Genomic DNA, 15682 nt, shown 5'->3' with positions numbered 1-15682 from the left:
TAGACATTCTCTGTGCCTCGCCACGAGGTCTGCCTGTGGCCCTGAGCTACACCCCCCTCCCCACCCCTAGGATGTGCTGGAAGGTGGGAATCTGCGCAACGCCCTGCAGGAGCTGCAGCAGATCATCATCACCCCCATCAAAGCCTACAGCGTCCTCCAGGCCACTGTAGCAGCTGCCGCTGCCACCCCTGCTGCCAAGGATGGGGGCCGGGGGGAGCTGCCTGGTGCTGAGCCTCCCCCAGCCCATTCCAGCACAGACAAGGGCACCGAGGCCAAGGACCCTCCAGCTGCAGAGAACTATCCCCCTCCACCAGCTCCGGCTCCCACTGATGGCAGTGAGCCAGCCCCAGCTCCCGTTGCCGACGGAGACATCCCCAGCCAGTTTACACGGGTCATGGGCAAAGGTGAGACTACCCGGGGCCTAGCAGGATTCTTGAGGCAGAAAGCTCCGTGAGTCAGGCATCAGGGGCCAAGTCCATGTTAGACAGTGGGAGCAGGCCTTGTAAAGCCCTTGGAGACCAAAGAGCTGTAGAGAGTAGCCAAGATTGAGGGTGACAAGGATCCTGCCCTTGGGCCTGCATGGGCTGATGCTGAGGGTGACAGCCCATTCCCTCATAGATCCCCAGCTGCACAGATAAGACAGCATGTTGGTGACAGCTGGACATTGTCTCAGACGGGACTGAAGTCCAAGTTAAGGGTCTGGTGAAGCTCGTGATGGGTCCAGCCTTTCATAAAGTAGCACAGCACAGCAGACTTCACATGTGGGTCCAGATCCTTTTAGCTGTTTGACCTCTCTGAGGCTTAGAGTTTCCTCAGGCTAAGAAAACTGACACTGACAAGATTGTTTGAAGAGTTAGAATGGCAAAGGTATTACTGACTTCAAGTCTACCGTGTGCAAAGCATTGTAGCACGTGCTGACCACATCTTCATGACTTAGTACTGTACCAGCGCATTGTTGGTTCTCATCCAGCCTGAGGCTCCTGTCTGTGCTGTACCAGCCAGCCACAGCGTGGCAGATGGCATACTGGCTAACCCCTGCCCTTTCCCCATCCCCCAGTGTGCACCCAGCTGCTGGTGTCCCGACCAGACGAGGAGAACATCACCAGTTACCTCCAGCTCATCGAAAAGTGCCTGACTCATGAGGTGTGGCTTCTGCTGGGCTCCCAAGAAGGGAAAGGCTGTCCCATCACTCTCAGGACCAACAGCACCCTGCCTGGCCCGGCCCCACCTTTCCAGCTGTCTTCTCACCAGAGTTGGGTTCAGAGGCTTATTCCCAGAGCCTTTGTACATTTTCTGTCTCTCAGGAACCAGTCCCCTGCTTCCTACTTAGCCCTCCAGTCTCAGACATTTGTATCTATACCCATATGGAGTTCTTGGCTCCTGGCTTTGACCTCACCCAGCCCTGGTTGTTGTAACCATTTAGGGAATGAACCTGCAGAAAGAGCTCTCTGTGTGTGTCTCTTTGTAAAGATTTATTTATGTGAAAGAGTTACACACAGAGAGAAGGAGAGGCAGAGAGAGAGGTTTTGATCAGCTGGTTCAATCCCCAATTGACCGCAATGGCCAGAGCTGCACCAATCCGAAGCCAGGAGCCAGGAGCTTCTTCCAGGTGTTCCCACACGGGTGCAGGAGCCCAAGGACTTGGGCCATCTTCTACTGCTTTCCCAGGCCACAGCAGAGAACTGGATCAGAAGTGGAGCAGCTGGGTCTCGAACTGGTGCCCATGGGATGCCAGTACTGCAGGCGGCAGCTTTACCTGCTGTGCCACAGCGCTGGCCCCAAATAAATCTTAAATAATAATAATAATAATATACCTCAGGGATACCCTCACCAACCCCACCTGCGTATGCAGATTTCTGGTGCCTGCTGTTCTTCCTCACGGGGGTGACATCTTATCACAGCCACAGTATGCATGGCTGTCCCCAACCGTGAGCACAGCCAAATTCCACATGCCAGCGTTGCCTGGCGTGGAGCAGGCCAGCCATAAGTGTTGGAGCAGAGGAGTGGAAGAACTGTCCCTTCCTGCTTCACTGACACCTCCCCTACCCCGTACCTAGGCTTTCACAGAGACACAGAAGAAGCGGCTGCTATCCTGGAAACAGCAAGTGCTGAAGCTCCTCCGGACGTTCCCACGCAAGGCCGCGCTGGAAATGCAGAACTACCGGCAGCAGAAAGGGTGGGCGGCGGCCTCCCCGGGCCTGCAGCTGGGAGGTCACTGTTCTGGGCTGGGATTGCACCAGTGAAGAGCTCCCTGCCAGGAGAGAATTCGGGACGTTCCTCCTAGTAGTGCAGGAGGCCGAGCTGCTGGACCCAGCGTGTGCCCTAGGGCAGGCCCCTTTGCTTGGGCCACCTTCCAGTTCCCAACAAAGTTAACAGAAGCACCTCCCTCTCTCAGGAATGGAGTCAGGAGAACTGCTTTGAGTGGCCACTAAGGGAACATTTGTATCTTCGTCATGTCTGCCTTCGGGGACCCTTGGGGTGGGAGGAGACAACATGTGTGATGCAGGGACTCCTTCCTCAGCCACATCAGGTTTTGTCCTACCTATTGGGGTTGGGGATGAAGTGAGGAACGGGTGGACACATGGTCCCCTCCATCTAAGCTAACACTCTGCCTTCTGCTCTCTCACAGCTGGGCGTTCGGCTCCAACTCGCTCCCCATAGCTGGTTCTGTGGGGATGGGAGTGGCCCGGCGGACCCAGCGCCAGTTCCCAATGCCTCCCCGGGCCCTCCCACCTGGCAGGATGGGCCTCCTGAGCCCCTCGGGCATTGCGGGCGTCTCCCCTCGACACGCCCTTACCAGCCCCAGCCTTGGGGGCCAGGGCAGACAGGTGAGCCGGCTGGAAGCAGAGGCCTTAGTGCTCCTGGGGTTAAGGAGGCAGTGCTGGGATGTGTGTTGTATCTCTGTGTTTGGACCCTACTTGGAGGAAGGGGCTCCTTTGCCAGCTCTACCACTCCTGGGCCTGCTCACCCCTCCTTTCTCTCCTTGTGCAGAACCTGTGGTTTGCCAACCCTGGAGGCAGCAACAGCATGCCCAGCCAGAGCCGTAGCTCTGTGCAGCGCACCCACTCGCTCCCGGTCCACTCATCGCCCCAGGCCATTCTCATGTTCCCTCCAGGTGAGGCGCCCCAGCCTTGGGAGGCTGCCCCGATAGCGCACTCAGCTGACCCTCCTCTCTTCCCAGGTCTCATAGCCCCTGTCCCTTTGTGACTACCTGAGGACATTTCTCCGTGCTTTCTGTGGAGGACCTTTTCTTTTCTCATTTGAACCAGGGAGGGGAGGAGGGTGTGTGTGTGTCTCATCTCCTTTCCTGTCTGCACTTCCTTCCCCAATGTTGTAATCTTTCTGTCTGTGTTGGTCTCTATCCCATCTCTTTATAGGATCACGAAAGTTTCCGTTTGGAAGGTTTTGCAGGGACAGAAAGGTTCCATCAGCCACCAGCGTTCTGTCCAAGCCCAGGTGCCTGCACAGGCCCTGGTGGACTTCACTGTAGATAAGCTCTACACTGCAGGGTGTTTTCCCTCTGCTCGCAGACTGACTTGGGAGCAGGCAGAGGACAAGGGCAGAACAGGCAAGAGGGACATGAGAGAGAGGTCCTCCACCGGCCCCTGCGGCTAGAGCTGTTAGATCGCAGGTGACCCTGAGCTGTGTGTCACAGACCAGGACATCCGTGGGGATTCTTAATTTTTATGAGATGCTGTGAGCTGCCATCCATTGTGTTCATCCTAATACAGTGTGAGGTATACAGTAGGTATCTTTAAATAATGTCAAAGGAGCCAGTGGTTGAACCGTGGGAGCCAAAAATAAGACCCATTCTTATCAGCATGCCCGGGCCAAGCTGTGTACCATCAGATTGAATGTTCCTGACTGCAGTGGGAGAGCATTGAGACTTGTCAGTCACCAGTCTGCGGCAGAGACTGGACTTCCCAAGTTCAAAACCTGTTTTGAGGAGAAACAGGTGGTCGGATGTGCGCTCCTGTGGTCGGATGTGTGGCTCCTGTGGGCCAGTGATGGAAGGTGAGGCTGGAGATAGGCGCGGAGGGGCATCTGCAGCACGGTCAGTAGCTCTGACCTCCGCCCAGTGGTAGTGAAGCACTGCGGGAGGGCTTTAACCAGCGTGAGGGAGGGGTCAGGTCTGGGCTGTTGGCCAGATGCCAGCAGCTTGCCGAGCAGTGTTTGAGGACCGGCCTTGTGGCCGATCACAGCCAGCCCAGAGGAGCAAGCCCAGGTCGAAACAGGGAGGGTTTTAATGTAGCTTGTGCATCATCAGTGAGGGAGCACAGAGCTGCCAGTGTTGGGCACGTGCCAGAGACCAGCACAATGCGCAGAGTAGACCCAGAGAGCACCCTCAGCTCCACAGCACTTCCTCTGTCGCAGGTCTGCCTTTTTCTGAGTTGCCATGCCTCTGCCCCTGCTTTCTTCTCTCCTGCTGCCTCTGTCCTCCACCTCTGCCCAGCCACATCTTCCATCCAAGCGTGTGAGTGTGTGTGTGTGTGATGTGTGTTGCCGTTTCCGTGGCCTCGTCCCTCCACCCTGCACCAACTGGCCACCTTTGTCTCCCTCCTGTTCTCCTTACCCCAGGCAGTCCTCACACCTCCATTTTCCTCTCTCCCACCCAGACTGCCCGGTCCCTGGGCCTGACCTGGAGATCAATCCCACTCTGGAGTCTCTGTGTCTGAGCATGACAGAACACGCCTTGGGTGGTGAGCATTTCCTCTTTCCCTGACCCAGCTCCCACCTACCCAGCGTCTCCACCTCTGAACTGAGCGACTCCAGTTCTCCTGAGGGGTTCCCAAGGGAGGCCTGACTCCAGGGGGGGCCTGACTGGGAGGACAAGCTACGAAGAGGGCCTTTCCTCAGGCTCCCGCGAGCTCCTGATCTCCTCCCCCCTCTCTTGTCACAGATGGGACAGACAAAACCTCCACCATCTGACAGGACCCACAGCCCAGCGCACCCATAGGCTCCCTGGGCGGCGGGCGGGGGCCAACCCCCAACGGGCTTCTCTGCGACAGCAAGAGGGTGGGCTGGCTCAGCTATACATTCTAATATTTTTCTACTCTCTCACCCTTTTAACTTTTGTTTAACATTGGCACTCGCCTTGCTCACTCCCTGGCCCGTTTAGGGATCTCTGCTGAGGCCGGGGGAGGTAGGGGGAGCAGCCAGGACAAAGGGGCAAGGACCAGCCAGACTGCCTGCCCCTCCCTGTCCTTCCTCATCGCCCACCTGGCCCCGTCCCACCCCTGCCCCTTCCCAAGGGAACAGACTCCCCCAGAGACAAACTGACCACTACCTTGTGGAGCCTGCTCACAAACACCTGACACCAGGGGCGGCGTGAGCGGTGGAGCTGACCTGCTCTCCAGGCTGACCTGGGGAGGAGCTGGGGAGAGGGCAGTGAGGAGAGGAGCCTCTCTCCACTCCACCCGCTTTCCCTTCCCACATTCCCCAAGGACAGGAGCCACTTTCCTCTCCCCTCCTTTTGCCCTGTTTATCAGAGGTTCTCTACAATTAATTTCTTAGGCCTATTTAAGATACATATTTATATAGTTCTTAACGGTTTTTCTCTGATCATTCCCTCTCAGTTTTAGAATCCTCAGGCCTCTCTCTGAGCCAAGATGGTGGCAGGGGAAGCCTGAACTTTGAGAGGAGAGGGCAGAGCCCCCTCCTCTAGACCCCCGTGCCCTCCCCAGCCCCCCATCCCTGGCTCCCCAGATACAGAGGTTGAAGGTGGGCAGCCAGTGAGGTCAGGAAGTCTGTTGCCTTAACATCCCCTTCCCAGGAACACACCCTTCTCCCCTCCCGGGTCTGGCTGGTGAAAGACTTGGGGGTGAGGAATGAGGGGAAGGGGGTTGTTTGGTTTGGGATTTTTGGGATTTTTCCCTGCCCTCCCTTTTTTCCCCTACAGCCCCCCCCCCCAATTATGTCATGACCTCACTTCGTGGAACACTATGTCATAACCCAGAGATTCGTCCCAGCCCGTCTCACAGACCCTCTGGGCCCTGTTCCTAATGAAGGTTGCGTTGGGGCCCAGGTGGAGGGGAAGGGGATTGGGGGTTCAGATAGTGGGGAAGCCAGGGTCCCTGTATCCCAGCCCCCTCTACTCCCCCAACTCACCCCCATTCACTGGGACATTCTCAAGCTTTTCACACCGAAAAGGAAAAAAAAAAATGTTATTTTTAGATACATTTTATGAATAACTTTTGTTATGAATATGGCTGGTAACCATTGTGTATGTTATTAAAGATACAAAATGTTGGGAAAAAACAAAAAACCAAAAAAAAAAAATTTAAGACCACCCCCCGACCCCTGCACTATCACCCCATTCCCCAGACCTCTTTGCCCCTGTCCTCCTGGTCTGTGGATCTTCCTCTGCTCTGAGCCCAGGGAAGGGGAGGAAGCCAGGGGGCAGGGTGGCCCTGGGGACCTGCCTCTGGGTCCCCACCTCCTCTCCCAGTGCCGGGCTGGGTGGGGCGTCAGGTTTATTTATGTACCTCTTGCACACTCATCAACCTATGCAAGTCCCCCACCCCGGCCCCTCCATGTTCTGTGCCTTGCTCATTCCCCTCAGCTCCCAGGGCTTCTCCAGTCCCCTCCCACTCGCCGCGGGGAAATGGGATGGATGGGCCACCTCGCTTGGGATCAGCAGGGTGTCCCTGTTACGGGACCCTCGCCTCTCCCCAACCGGTCCCATCTTGTTCACCCTGTCAGGGTGAGCTAACCTGCCCGCACTGGGAGGTAGTGAGGGACACCCTCCCACACACACAGGGAGGCGAGAACCGCCCCCTCCCCCAACCTGACAGCAGAGTGTGCAGGACGCAGGCGGCCCCACTCTGATGGGCAGGACCCTGATCCTCTCCCACGCCCCGCCCCAGGCCTCCTCCATAATTTCACTCTCCCCACCCACTTCTGTCCCCAGCCCCACTGGCAGAAATCAGCTTTGAGTAACTGTACAGTTTTTCTCGCTGTTGGAGAAGACTTATTTGTTGGAGTTTCACTTGTTTAATGGTCTGGGCTTATTTTGGAGAAAAAAAAACCAAACAAAAAAAAAAAAGGACTGTGACCTTTGTTACGCCACATTTCACGGGAAACCCAGTGGCTCTGCCTCTGTGCCTCACGCTGAGGTCCTCAGCAGCCGGGCGGGGGTGGGGGGTGGGGAGCAGGGCCCAGAACGGCACCTCAGGCTGAGGGGAAGTCAGAACGCGGCTTTATTACAGGAAAGGTTTGGGGGGGACAACATGAAGGGCTCACAAGCAGACCACCAGACAAGTGCCTTCTGCTCCGATAATGGTGTCTGACCAGCCCTGGGCTCAGTCACTGTCGCTGTCAGCATCGCTGGAATCAGAAGCTGCAGCTTCACTGCCATCCTCCTGGGCCGAGTGCTCACTGCCACTGGGGAAGGGACTGGCGCTGCGGCTGCGCTGACCGCCTGCGTCGCTGCCGCTGTCTGAGTCATTGTCACTGCCACCACGGGCTCGAGCTCTGTCCTCATCGTCAGAGTCAGCGTCGTCCTCTGAATCGGCGTCACTGCCAAAGATCTCCTCCTTGTCCCGAGCGGCCCGGGCCTCATCTTCGCTGCTCTCGTCCTCGCCGCTGCCACTCTTGTCGCTCGCCTCTTCCCTGTCGCCCTCCTCGCGTTCGCTCTCGCTGCCTGAGCGCTCATCTTCACTGGCCTCCTTCTCACTGCTGCTGCCCTTCTCACGCTCCTCATCTGTCAAGGAGCAGAGTGTGAGCCACAACCCCCGCCCCGCGCCCCCGGAGGCCGGCGTGTCTCGCGTGCCCTGCCTCACCTGAGCCCCCAGCCTCTTTCTCTTCTGTCTCCATCTCCTCCTCCTCCTCCTCCTCGGGCTCGTGGTTTTCCAACTGGGCCTTGCGCGCTTCCTGGTAGCAGCAGAATTGGGGGGGGGGGATGTCGTGTTGAGCTCTGTCACTCCCCTCACCCACCACTGCCCTGGCCGGCAGAGCCCGTTACCTGGGCCTCTAATTCCTTCTCGTTCATGTCCCGGTGTTTGACCACAAGCAGGGCGTTGGTGCCCGATTGCACCCCAGCCTTGGCTCGGCGCTTACTAAGGCGGACCCTGGAATGGGTGAGTTGGGGAGCAGTGGAAGATGCCAGTTAGAGACTGCCCTTCAGTGAGGAGTCCAGCCTGACGTGGTTCCCTAATGTGTGGCCAAAGAGACCACACTAAACCCGACTCTAGAAGGGAGACTAGCTCACGGGATTGAGGGCAGCGGAGGAGAAAGATGTTGGCTCCCCGAAACACCAGCTTGCCCTATGCCACATGCTTCTTTGTGTGTGTGTAGCTCCTTCAGAAAGGTGGTGCGAAATAATTAAAAGGTTAATTTGGTACAAAAAAATTGAAATCTCTACATAGGTTTTTTTATTATCATTTTTCATGAACTTTCTGGATATCCCACATATGCATGGATTTCAAGATTTTTTTTGCACCAAAATAAACACTTTAATCCCATGTTCCATGAATTTTTCAAGTGCCCTTTGTGTGCATGTGCAAGAATTAGTTACCAACTCTACACCAAGAGGTGTCAAATCTGGATTTCTGGATTCTGAGGAAACAGTAGCTCTTAGCCATCACAGCACAGCAAGAGTGGACCTGACTTGGACTTGGGTGTGGTGCTCTTTGGAGCTGCCAAGAGCTGCAGGTCACCCAGCTGCCACCAGCCTCTGCCTGACCGTGGGCTTGGAATTTGTCATCTCTGCTTTACAGAGATACTCAAGTCGTGCTCTCCCACCTCCTGCATCCAAGGACACCAGCACAGCAGCGAACCCTCCGCCGTCAGGGAGAAGGCTGGGAGTCTCGTTTCTGAACTTGGGTCCCAGGCACTTCATTTAGAACATTCATACTCATTGTATGTATCACAGAGGCTGTGTCTGCTTTCCCGTGGAGCCTTACTGACCTCGGGCAGAACACTGGCCATGTGGAGCAGTGCAGGAAGACTTTCTCTCTGGCCTCCTGTGGTAGAGCCAGGCCCAACCCATGCACATGGCCAGGCTTCTGCTGCTCTTGCTTACAAATGGCCTCGAAGCTGGTTCCCCTGCCCGGGGCTTTCAGCACAGATCCAGGCTAATCAGAGGAATATCGAGTACCTGGTCTCCAGCTCGTTGTAGTAAACCCCGTCGCCCTCACGGAATATGAAGAAGTAGTTCTCCTCGTAGCCCTTGCTAGCTTTGTTCTTCACATTCCAGTTGTACTCTCGAGCAATCTTGTAGTCATACCTGAGGATGAGGGCAGAGCGTCAGGTCCATTCGCTCCCTATGAGACTGAAAAGGGGACACACTTTTCAACCCCCAAGCCTGACTTCAGCCACGTACACATCATCTGGTGCGTAGTCCATCTCCTCCTCCTGGTCCCGTTTCCGTTTCTTCAGCGTCTCTTCCACAGGCAGGAAGTAGGCCACAAATTGGTTCCCTTCCTCATCCATCATACCCCTGGGTTGGGAGAAGAGAGGGGGCAGTGAAGGGAGAGCATAGAGGGGTGACGAGGAGCTGGCCAGAGTGGGCAGCAGGACCACCGACCTGATCATGGCCTGAGACATCATCTCCAGTGCAGCTGCGCCGCTGGTGTCCTTAGGGGCAGGGTCTGAATCAAAGATGACCTGAGCGCATGGGTTGATCCACATCTGGGGGGGTTGGGGGACACTGGGTTAGACTGGGACGGGCAGAAGTGACAAGCCATCCCCCTCTGCCTGCCACTCTCTGACCTTAAAGTCTGGGAAGACAGGCATGACCTCCACCGGTGTCACCCGGGGCTTGCTGTAATGCTGGGAGATCTGGTGGGGGCAAGAGCAGTGTGAGAAGGAAGAACGCGGGCCATGCTGCGTGTACCTCTCCCCGGTGCAGCCCCGCAATTACTGATTTCTGGGCGTCCTCGAAAGTCTTCTCAATGGCTGTGATCTGGCTGTCCCTGTCTTTGTATATTTCCTCCTCGGTGAACTGCTGCTTCACAGAAACTCCAATCCTAGGAGTGCAGAGAGAGGCCTTGTAGGGGCCCGACAGCTTCAGACTGACCTCCCCCTCCTTTCCCATGGGCAACTCACTTGACCTCTGGCTTCTCGTTGGAGATCCCGTAACGGTTGAACTCAGTGGAGATGTACTCTGTCTTACGCATCCACGGCACCACCTTCGCGTGCTGCTGGGATCTGGAATAAGAATGGGCGCCTCGGTAGCCCACCACCCTCCTGCCTGGAGAGCCCATCTGAGCCTGGCCGCAGTACCCACGTGGAGCCCTACCTCTTCGAGCTGGTAGGGGCCTGAATCTCCTCTTCTAAGAGCTTCTCATCAGCTGGATCTAGGAGAACTAGAGGGAGCGAGGAGGCAGGACAGTCAGGGAGGCCCGGGGCTGGCCTAGAGCAGACCCTCCCTGTCGCCCCACACACCATTGGGGTCGATGCGGTAGGTGTCAGGGTTGATGAGGTCAATGGTGACCCCCAGGTCTGGCTCAGTCAGGAGGTCATGTTTGTGCTGTTTCTCCAAGGAAGTCGCTTTGTACTGGACAAACCTGGGTGAGAGAAACACGCCCGTTGGTTTCCAGCTTCACCCTCACACCCCTGCTTCCCGGGAGGAACTCGGAGTGGGGACACGTGGGAGTCTGAAGGGACCCAAGACACAGCGCGGCTGCGATGTTCCAGGCAGGCACGCACCCGGGGCCCGGGGAGAGGCAGCCAACAGACAACAAACCCTGCCTTCCAGGACCCATCTCAAGTCCCCGTCCCTCGGTCCCCCGGCGCGCTCTCACCTGTTCTGGTCGAAAGGGTAGGTGATGAACTTGGGGTCGAAGGGGATGTCAGGGAGGCTGTTGCAGTATTTGACGCGGCAGACCACTCCAGACCTGGGGACACAACAGCTCAGAACCTGGGGGCTGGCCTCGGCTGCAGCCCCCGGCGCCCCAGCCCCCGGAGGAAGCAGAGTGGGGCTCACCTCTCAGGCAGAGTCCGGTGGGAATTGGGCCTGAAGGGGCAAGAGAGAGAGGCTTTGCTAGGACGCCGGGCAGGGTGGGCGTGCCGGGGCAGTGCTAACAGGTGACAGACGCTGCCGCCTGCTGACCGGGCTGCCCCGCTCCCGAGGGGGCCAACTACCCGACTTCCCGTGGGAAAAGCGCCCCCAAACACGTCAGGGAATGGGGCCCAGTGTTCGGTCGCTTTTGGGGGAGACGCCTCCAAGTGCTTTTACTGAAGAACCGCGTACTCGGAGGGGTCTCCAAACGAGATGAATCCCCGAGCCGCGAGCAGGGAGGGGGCGCAACCCCTGAGCCCCAGATGGAACGCGCCCCTCCGTGCAGGCTGCGCGCCCCGTGACGTCACGGCAGGCCGGAGGCGGCGCCGTCGTCAGCAGAGCCCCCTCGCCCGATCCCCTGCGCAGCAGAAGGCCAGGCAGGCACAGACGAAAGCGGTGCAGCCCGGCGGCGTGGCTCCTACCTGTGGCCATCCTCCCGCTGCGCCTGGGTCTGGATGGTGGGCGCCATGGCGACCAGGCGCCGGCGGCCCTCACCGGGTCCTCGCGGCGCCGCCGGGAGACGCACAGGGGCGTGCCGATCGCGAGACGCCGGCTCTGAGGCAGGGCTCCGGGGCGGCTCCGCTGTCTGCGAGGAGACTGTCGCGGGGAGGCGGCCTGACGAGAACCGCTCCGGGCGAGCCTCAGGGAAACGCGCAGGCAGCGCCGGGGACGAACTCGCAGCTCCGGCTCTCCCAACCGCCGCCCGGGCGCTGAGGACCCGACAGGTCGCTTCAGGCCGCGAGGCCTTCGGGGAAATAGAGTCCGAATCCAAGCCACGCACGGATTGGCGAGCGCTTGGGTGAAGGGCGGAGCGATGTAAGGAAGGCCTCCTGTGATTGGTGGAAGGCTTTTTCAATCTGGGCGTTGGGTTTGAGGGCGCTGGAAGACGAGGTACCTCCTTTCCTCCTATTGGCTGGCTTGTTTGGGAGGCGGTGCTAACTAGCTTACGCAGCCTGGAGATGGCGACGTTGAGAGGAAAGCGAGACGCACGTGTGACGCACTTCCGACGCTCTGAGCGAGGAAGATGGCTGCTCCCCAGCAGCAGGCTCCGGGGGCGTCTTCGGCCGCTGGTGTATCGGGCCCAGGGTCGGCTGGCGGCCCCGGCCCCCAGCAGCAGCCGCCGCCGCCGGCACAGCTGGTGGGCTCGTCGCAGAGCGGCCTACTGCAGCAGCAGCAGCAGGACTTCGACCCTGTGCAGCGCTACAAGATGCTCATCCCGCAGCTCAAGGAGAGTCTGCAGGTGACCGCCTGGGGCGGCGGGGCGCAGCGGCTTTGCTTGTCCGCCTCCCAGGGGGCCGTTCAGGCGGGGAGAGCGCGCAGGCAGCGAAAGACCTGCTTTTTGTGAGGCCAAAGCTAGGCTGTGCGCAGTGACAGTGTCGGGTGGGGTTAACGTAGACGTTGCGGCCGAGCGGGAGGGAGCCCGAGAGAAGCGGGCTCGGGTCGTTAACGCCTGAGTGGAGATTGCCCGTGCGGGGTGGGTGAAGGTACTTCGGAAGGTTACAGGACGGAGCCCCCGGGGAGGGCTGGGAGGGTCGCTGTGGGAATGGAAATGAGCAGGGGAGGAGCCAGAGCGGGGCTGGATGTCAGCTACCAAAGCATCTTCTTTTGTTTTTTAACTAGACCTTGATGAAGGTTGCAGCCCAGAACTTGATTCAGAACACTAACATTGACAATGGACAGTGAGTGCGGCCCCCTTTCCCCAGAATAGCCTGTCTCCTGTCTCCACCCCTGCACTCTCACCACCACCCCCCTCCCATTTCCAAGCCCTGCCTGGGACTTCCTGCACCTGTCCCTGGTTTCCTGACGGGCGTTTGGGGGCCTAGACAGTGCTTTTCCAGAGGTTGGAAACCCCTTCCTCAGCCACCCTTTTCTCCCGAGCTGTAGAAAGAGCAGCGATGGACCCATCCAGCGCTTTGACAAGTGCCTGGAGGAGTTCTACGCGCTCTGCGACCAGCTGGAGCTCTGCCTGGTAAGAACTACTGGACACTGGGGACCGCGGCCCTGCCTCAGTCGGGGGAGGGGTCTTCAGGAACCCTCCCCCAGTCAGTCAGCTCACGCTCCCTAGATCAGCCCGACGCTGAGCACACGGCGCTGCACTGGTCATGCCCTCTGGGAGCTGGCCGTCCAGCGGGTGACAGATACACCCTCAAGGCAGTGACAGCTCAGAGTGGCTGGGGCTGTGACGGACGAAGCCCAATCCAGACTGGCCGCAGCTGGGGAGGGAGGGGAGGCACAGGCAGGGGGTCAGGGCGAGGATGGGGGAGGCAGAGGGGGCTGTGGGAGCTAAGGACAGAAGAGGAGCAGGAGTTGAGAGGAGGGCGAGTGGAGTCAGGCGGCCTCTGTGGCTTGGGTTCCTCCTCTGGAAGGTGGAGTTTCGGGAAAAACTCAGCAGGGTCACGCGCATACAGGACTGGGACATTCCCAGGCACGTGCACAGGTTACCTGGAGCACTACCTTCCTCATCATTATTCTGGATTTTTTTTTTTTTTTAAGATGTATGTATTTATTTCAAAGAGTTACAGAAGGAGAAGCAGAGGGAGTGTGTTATCTTCCATCTGCTGGTTCACTCCCCAATGGCCAAATGGCAACAGGCGGAGCTGGGCTGATCTGAAGCCAGGAGCTTCTTCCTGTCTCCCACACGGTGCAGGGGCCCAAGCACTCGGCCGTCCTCTGCTGCTTTCCCAGGCCATAGCAGGGAGCTGGATCGGAAGTGGAGCAGCGGGACTTGAAGCAGTGCCCATGTGGGGTGCCGCACTGCAGGCAGTGGCTTTACCCGCTGCACCACGGTGCCGGCCCTGGACCGGGTCTTGAAGGAAGCCAGGTTAGGGATGTCAGGAAGTTGGCTGATGTCAGGTCATGTCATCATGTCAGGTCATGTCAGTTGGCTGAGGGGTAGTAGCACTGGAGCCTGTTGGATTCTGAATTAAACCCCAAGGACAATGGGGAGTCAGTCAGCTTTCAGGTAAAGAACAGGGACTCGTTTGCTATTTAAGAATAAATGTCTAGCTGGCAGATGAGGGGTGGGTTGTAGGTAGGAGCCCGGGGGGGGGGGGGGGGGGCAGCCACGGGCTGGAACTAGACTCCACCAGGGCAGGATCCGGAAGGGCAGGGCGGGAGCATTTGGGAACCCGGCGGCTCCATCAGGCTGTGGGACTGAGGTGCTACTGGGCAGGAGTTTCTAGGATGAGACCCAGGGCTCTGGTTAAACACTGGGACATCCCTTAGATAGGATTCAGGTGGGGAAAGCGTGAGAGCCCAGGACGCCAGGGGAGGCTGGGGACGAAGACTGGGAACTGGGAACACGGAGCTGGGAGAGGAGTGGAGTGAGTCTGGCCATCCCTGGCAGGGCCTGGGCATCACTGCACGGAAGTCTTGGGTAGGCTGAGAAGTGCCTGAAGAATCGGGAGCAACAGGAGGAAGAGCAGAGGCAGGCGCCTGGCCAATAGCAACGGCGCCTGAGCGCAGGGAACATCCGTCAGTTAGCGCTTGAAGTGCTCACCTCTGCTCACCCTCGTCACCTTAGGAGGGGGAAGAGGTGGTGACAGACAGCTGAGGCCCAGAGAGGAGCAGCTGCATGCCTCGGCCCCCCCGGCCCCCCCTGCAGTGACCGGCAGCAGCAGGCTGTGACCCCGAGACCCTGGGAGTGCAGAGGCCCCACAGGCTGGCCCTTGGCGAGGGGGAGGGGACCGGAAGATCCCAGAGCGAGGCTGATGCTGCCCTTTGCCTGCCTGTCCGCAGCGCCTGGCACACGAATGCCTGTCCCAGAGCTGTGACAGCGCCAAGCACTCCCCGACGCTGGTGCCCACGGCCACCAAGCCTGATGCGGTGCAGCCTGACAGCCTGCCCTACCCACAGTACCTGGCGGTCATCAAAGCCCAGATAGCCTGTGCCAAGGACATTCACACTGCCCTGCTGGACTGCGCCAACAAGGTCACGGGCAAGACGCCTGCGCCGCCCACGGGCCCCGGGGGCACCCTGTGAGGGGCGGGGCAGGGGCCGGGGTGGAGGAAATGAAGAGTGGCCTGAGCAGAAGCCGTTTGTCTCTGACTGGTTCTTCCCACCTGAGCACTGGAGCAGACAGCAGGGGGCAGCAGAGGCCAGCAGGGCGGCTCCTGGCTCCCTCTGTCCACTTGGGCTTCTCTCCCTGGCTCAGGGTGGACTTTGGACTGTGCCTGCCCAGGACCTCTGGGTTCAGGGCCATCTTCCCACCTGGCCTGGGTGTGGTGCCGTGGCTGGGCCCCTCCCCCCATGCCTCCTGGACTGCCCACTTGGGAGATGGTCTCCTTTCCTTTTCCTACTGGTGCTGTGTCTCCTCTGTTAACGCATCTGTCACCTCTCTGTCCCTGTGCCCCTGTGCTCTGTGTCTCCGTGTCTCTTACCTCTCTGCCCCTGTTGCCATCTTCAGCCCCTTGCTCACTCCTGGGACCCGATGGCCATGAGGGCAACCAAACCCCCTTGGTTTCCTGGCTCAGAGGACAGGGGCTGCATTCCCAGCGACCCCCAGCACCTTCCCATAGCAGCCCAGCCCCCAGGCCCCTGGCCCAGGAAAGGAGAAGTGGAGGTGGGAAGTGGGCCCTGACCTCAGCAAGCCTGACTGGGGAGCAGCTCGAACCCCCACCCATCCCCAGACCCTGCGTCAGCAGAACACAGACGAGGGCATTGTGCAATCGTGGGGAGGCT

At 58.9% G+C, this 15682-nt stretch overlaps 3 protein-coding genes across 6 annotated transcripts in view; 2 read left to right on the top strand and 1 right to left on the bottom strand.

Moving 5' to 3' along the window:
• The window catches only part of SAMD4B (sterile alpha motif domain containing 4B), a 47292-nt gene extending 40185 nt beyond the window's left edge, over positions 1-7107 (top strand). For all 3 annotated transcript variants that reach the window (XM_062177013.1, XM_062177012.1, XM_062177014.1), the window contains exons 7-13: positions 71-404; positions 1058-1143; positions 2058-2176; positions 2630-2828; positions 2992-3115; positions 4617-4700; positions 4901-7107. In XM_062177013.1, coding sequence (XP_062032997.1) covers positions 71-404; positions 1058-1143; positions 2058-2176; positions 2630-2828; positions 2992-3115; positions 4617-4700; positions 4901-4929 — 975 coding nt within the window. In that variant the 3' untranslated portion in view covers positions 4930-7107. The remainder of the gene's footprint in view (positions 1-70; positions 405-1057; positions 1144-2057; positions 2177-2629; positions 2829-2991; positions 3116-4616; positions 4701-4900) is intronic.
• A 74-nt stretch (positions 7108-7181) lies between these two features.
• On the bottom strand, positions 7182-11717 carry PAF1 (PAF1 homolog, Paf1/RNA polymerase II complex component). The gene is made up of 14 exons (XM_062177015.1): positions 11425-11717; positions 10928-10957; positions 10746-10838; positions 10387-10508; positions 10241-10307; positions 10048-10149; positions 9863-9968; positions 9712-9780; positions 9527-9630; positions 9323-9439; positions 9098-9226; positions 7964-8069; positions 7782-7872; positions 7182-7702 (listed from the first exon to the last, which is right to left on the bottom strand). The coding sequence occupies exons 1-14, from the start codon at positions 11469-11471 to the stop codon at positions 7302-7304; spliced, it is 1584 nt and encodes a 527-aa protein (XP_062032999.1). The 5' UTR covers positions 11472-11717; the 3' UTR covers positions 7182-7301.
• A 49-nt stretch (positions 11718-11766) lies between these two features.
• MED29 (mediator complex subunit 29) lies at positions 11767-15034 on the top strand. Of its 2 annotated transcripts, none has more exons than XM_062177016.1 (4): positions 11767-12242; positions 12623-12681; positions 12881-12971; positions 14741-15034. In XM_062177016.1, the coding sequence occupies exons 1-4, from the start codon at positions 12027-12029 to the stop codon at positions 14981-14983; spliced, it is 609 nt and encodes a 202-aa protein (XP_062033000.1). In that variant the 5' UTR covers positions 11767-12026; the 3' UTR covers positions 14984-15034. The 2 variants fall into 2 exon arrangements, with proteins under 2 accessions (XP_062033000.1, XP_062033001.1); XM_062177017.1 differs by having other exon boundaries at positions 11780-12242; positions 12887-12971.
• Positions 15035-15682: the final 648 nt, after the last annotated feature.

The sequence above is a fragment of the Lepus europaeus genome, chromosome 19 (genome assembly GCF_033115175.1).
Source record: "Lepus europaeus isolate LE1 chromosome 19, mLepTim1.pri, whole genome shotgun sequence".
NCBI classification, from domain to species: Eukaryota; Metazoa; Chordata; class Mammalia; order Lagomorpha; family Leporidae; genus Lepus; species Lepus europaeus.
The sequence above is the reverse complement of the archived record's forward strand: the minus strand, read 5'-3'. Positions and strand labels throughout refer to the sequence as shown.

Excerpts from the sequence above, each read along its gene's own strand:
- PAF1 (XM_062177015.1), bottom strand. The coding sequence starts at position 11,471 with ATGGCGCCCACCATCCAGACCCAGGCGCAGCGGGAGGATGGCCACAG. Across the intron at positions 10,509-10,745 it reads TACCCTTTCGACCAGAACAG|GTTTGTCCAGTACAAAGCGA; the intron begins GTGAGAGCGCGC and ends TCTCTCACCCAG. Across the intron at positions 9,631-9,711 it reads CTGTCTTCCCAGACTTTAAG|ATGTGGATCAACCCATGCGC; the intron begins GTCAGAGAGTGG and ends CAACCCCCCCAG.
- MED29 (XM_062177016.1), top strand. The coding sequence starts at position 12,027 with ATGGCTGCTCCCCAGCAGCAGGCTCCGGGGGCGTCTTCGGCCGCTGGT. Across the intron at positions 12,243-12,622 it reads AGCTCAAGGAGAGTCTGCAG|ACCTTGATGAAGGTTGCAGC; the intron begins GTGACCGCCTGG and ends TTTTTTAACTAG. Across the intron at positions 12,972-14,740 it reads ACCAGCTGGAGCTCTGCCTG|CGCCTGGCACACGAATGCCT; the intron begins GTAAGAACTACT and ends GCCTGTCCGCAG.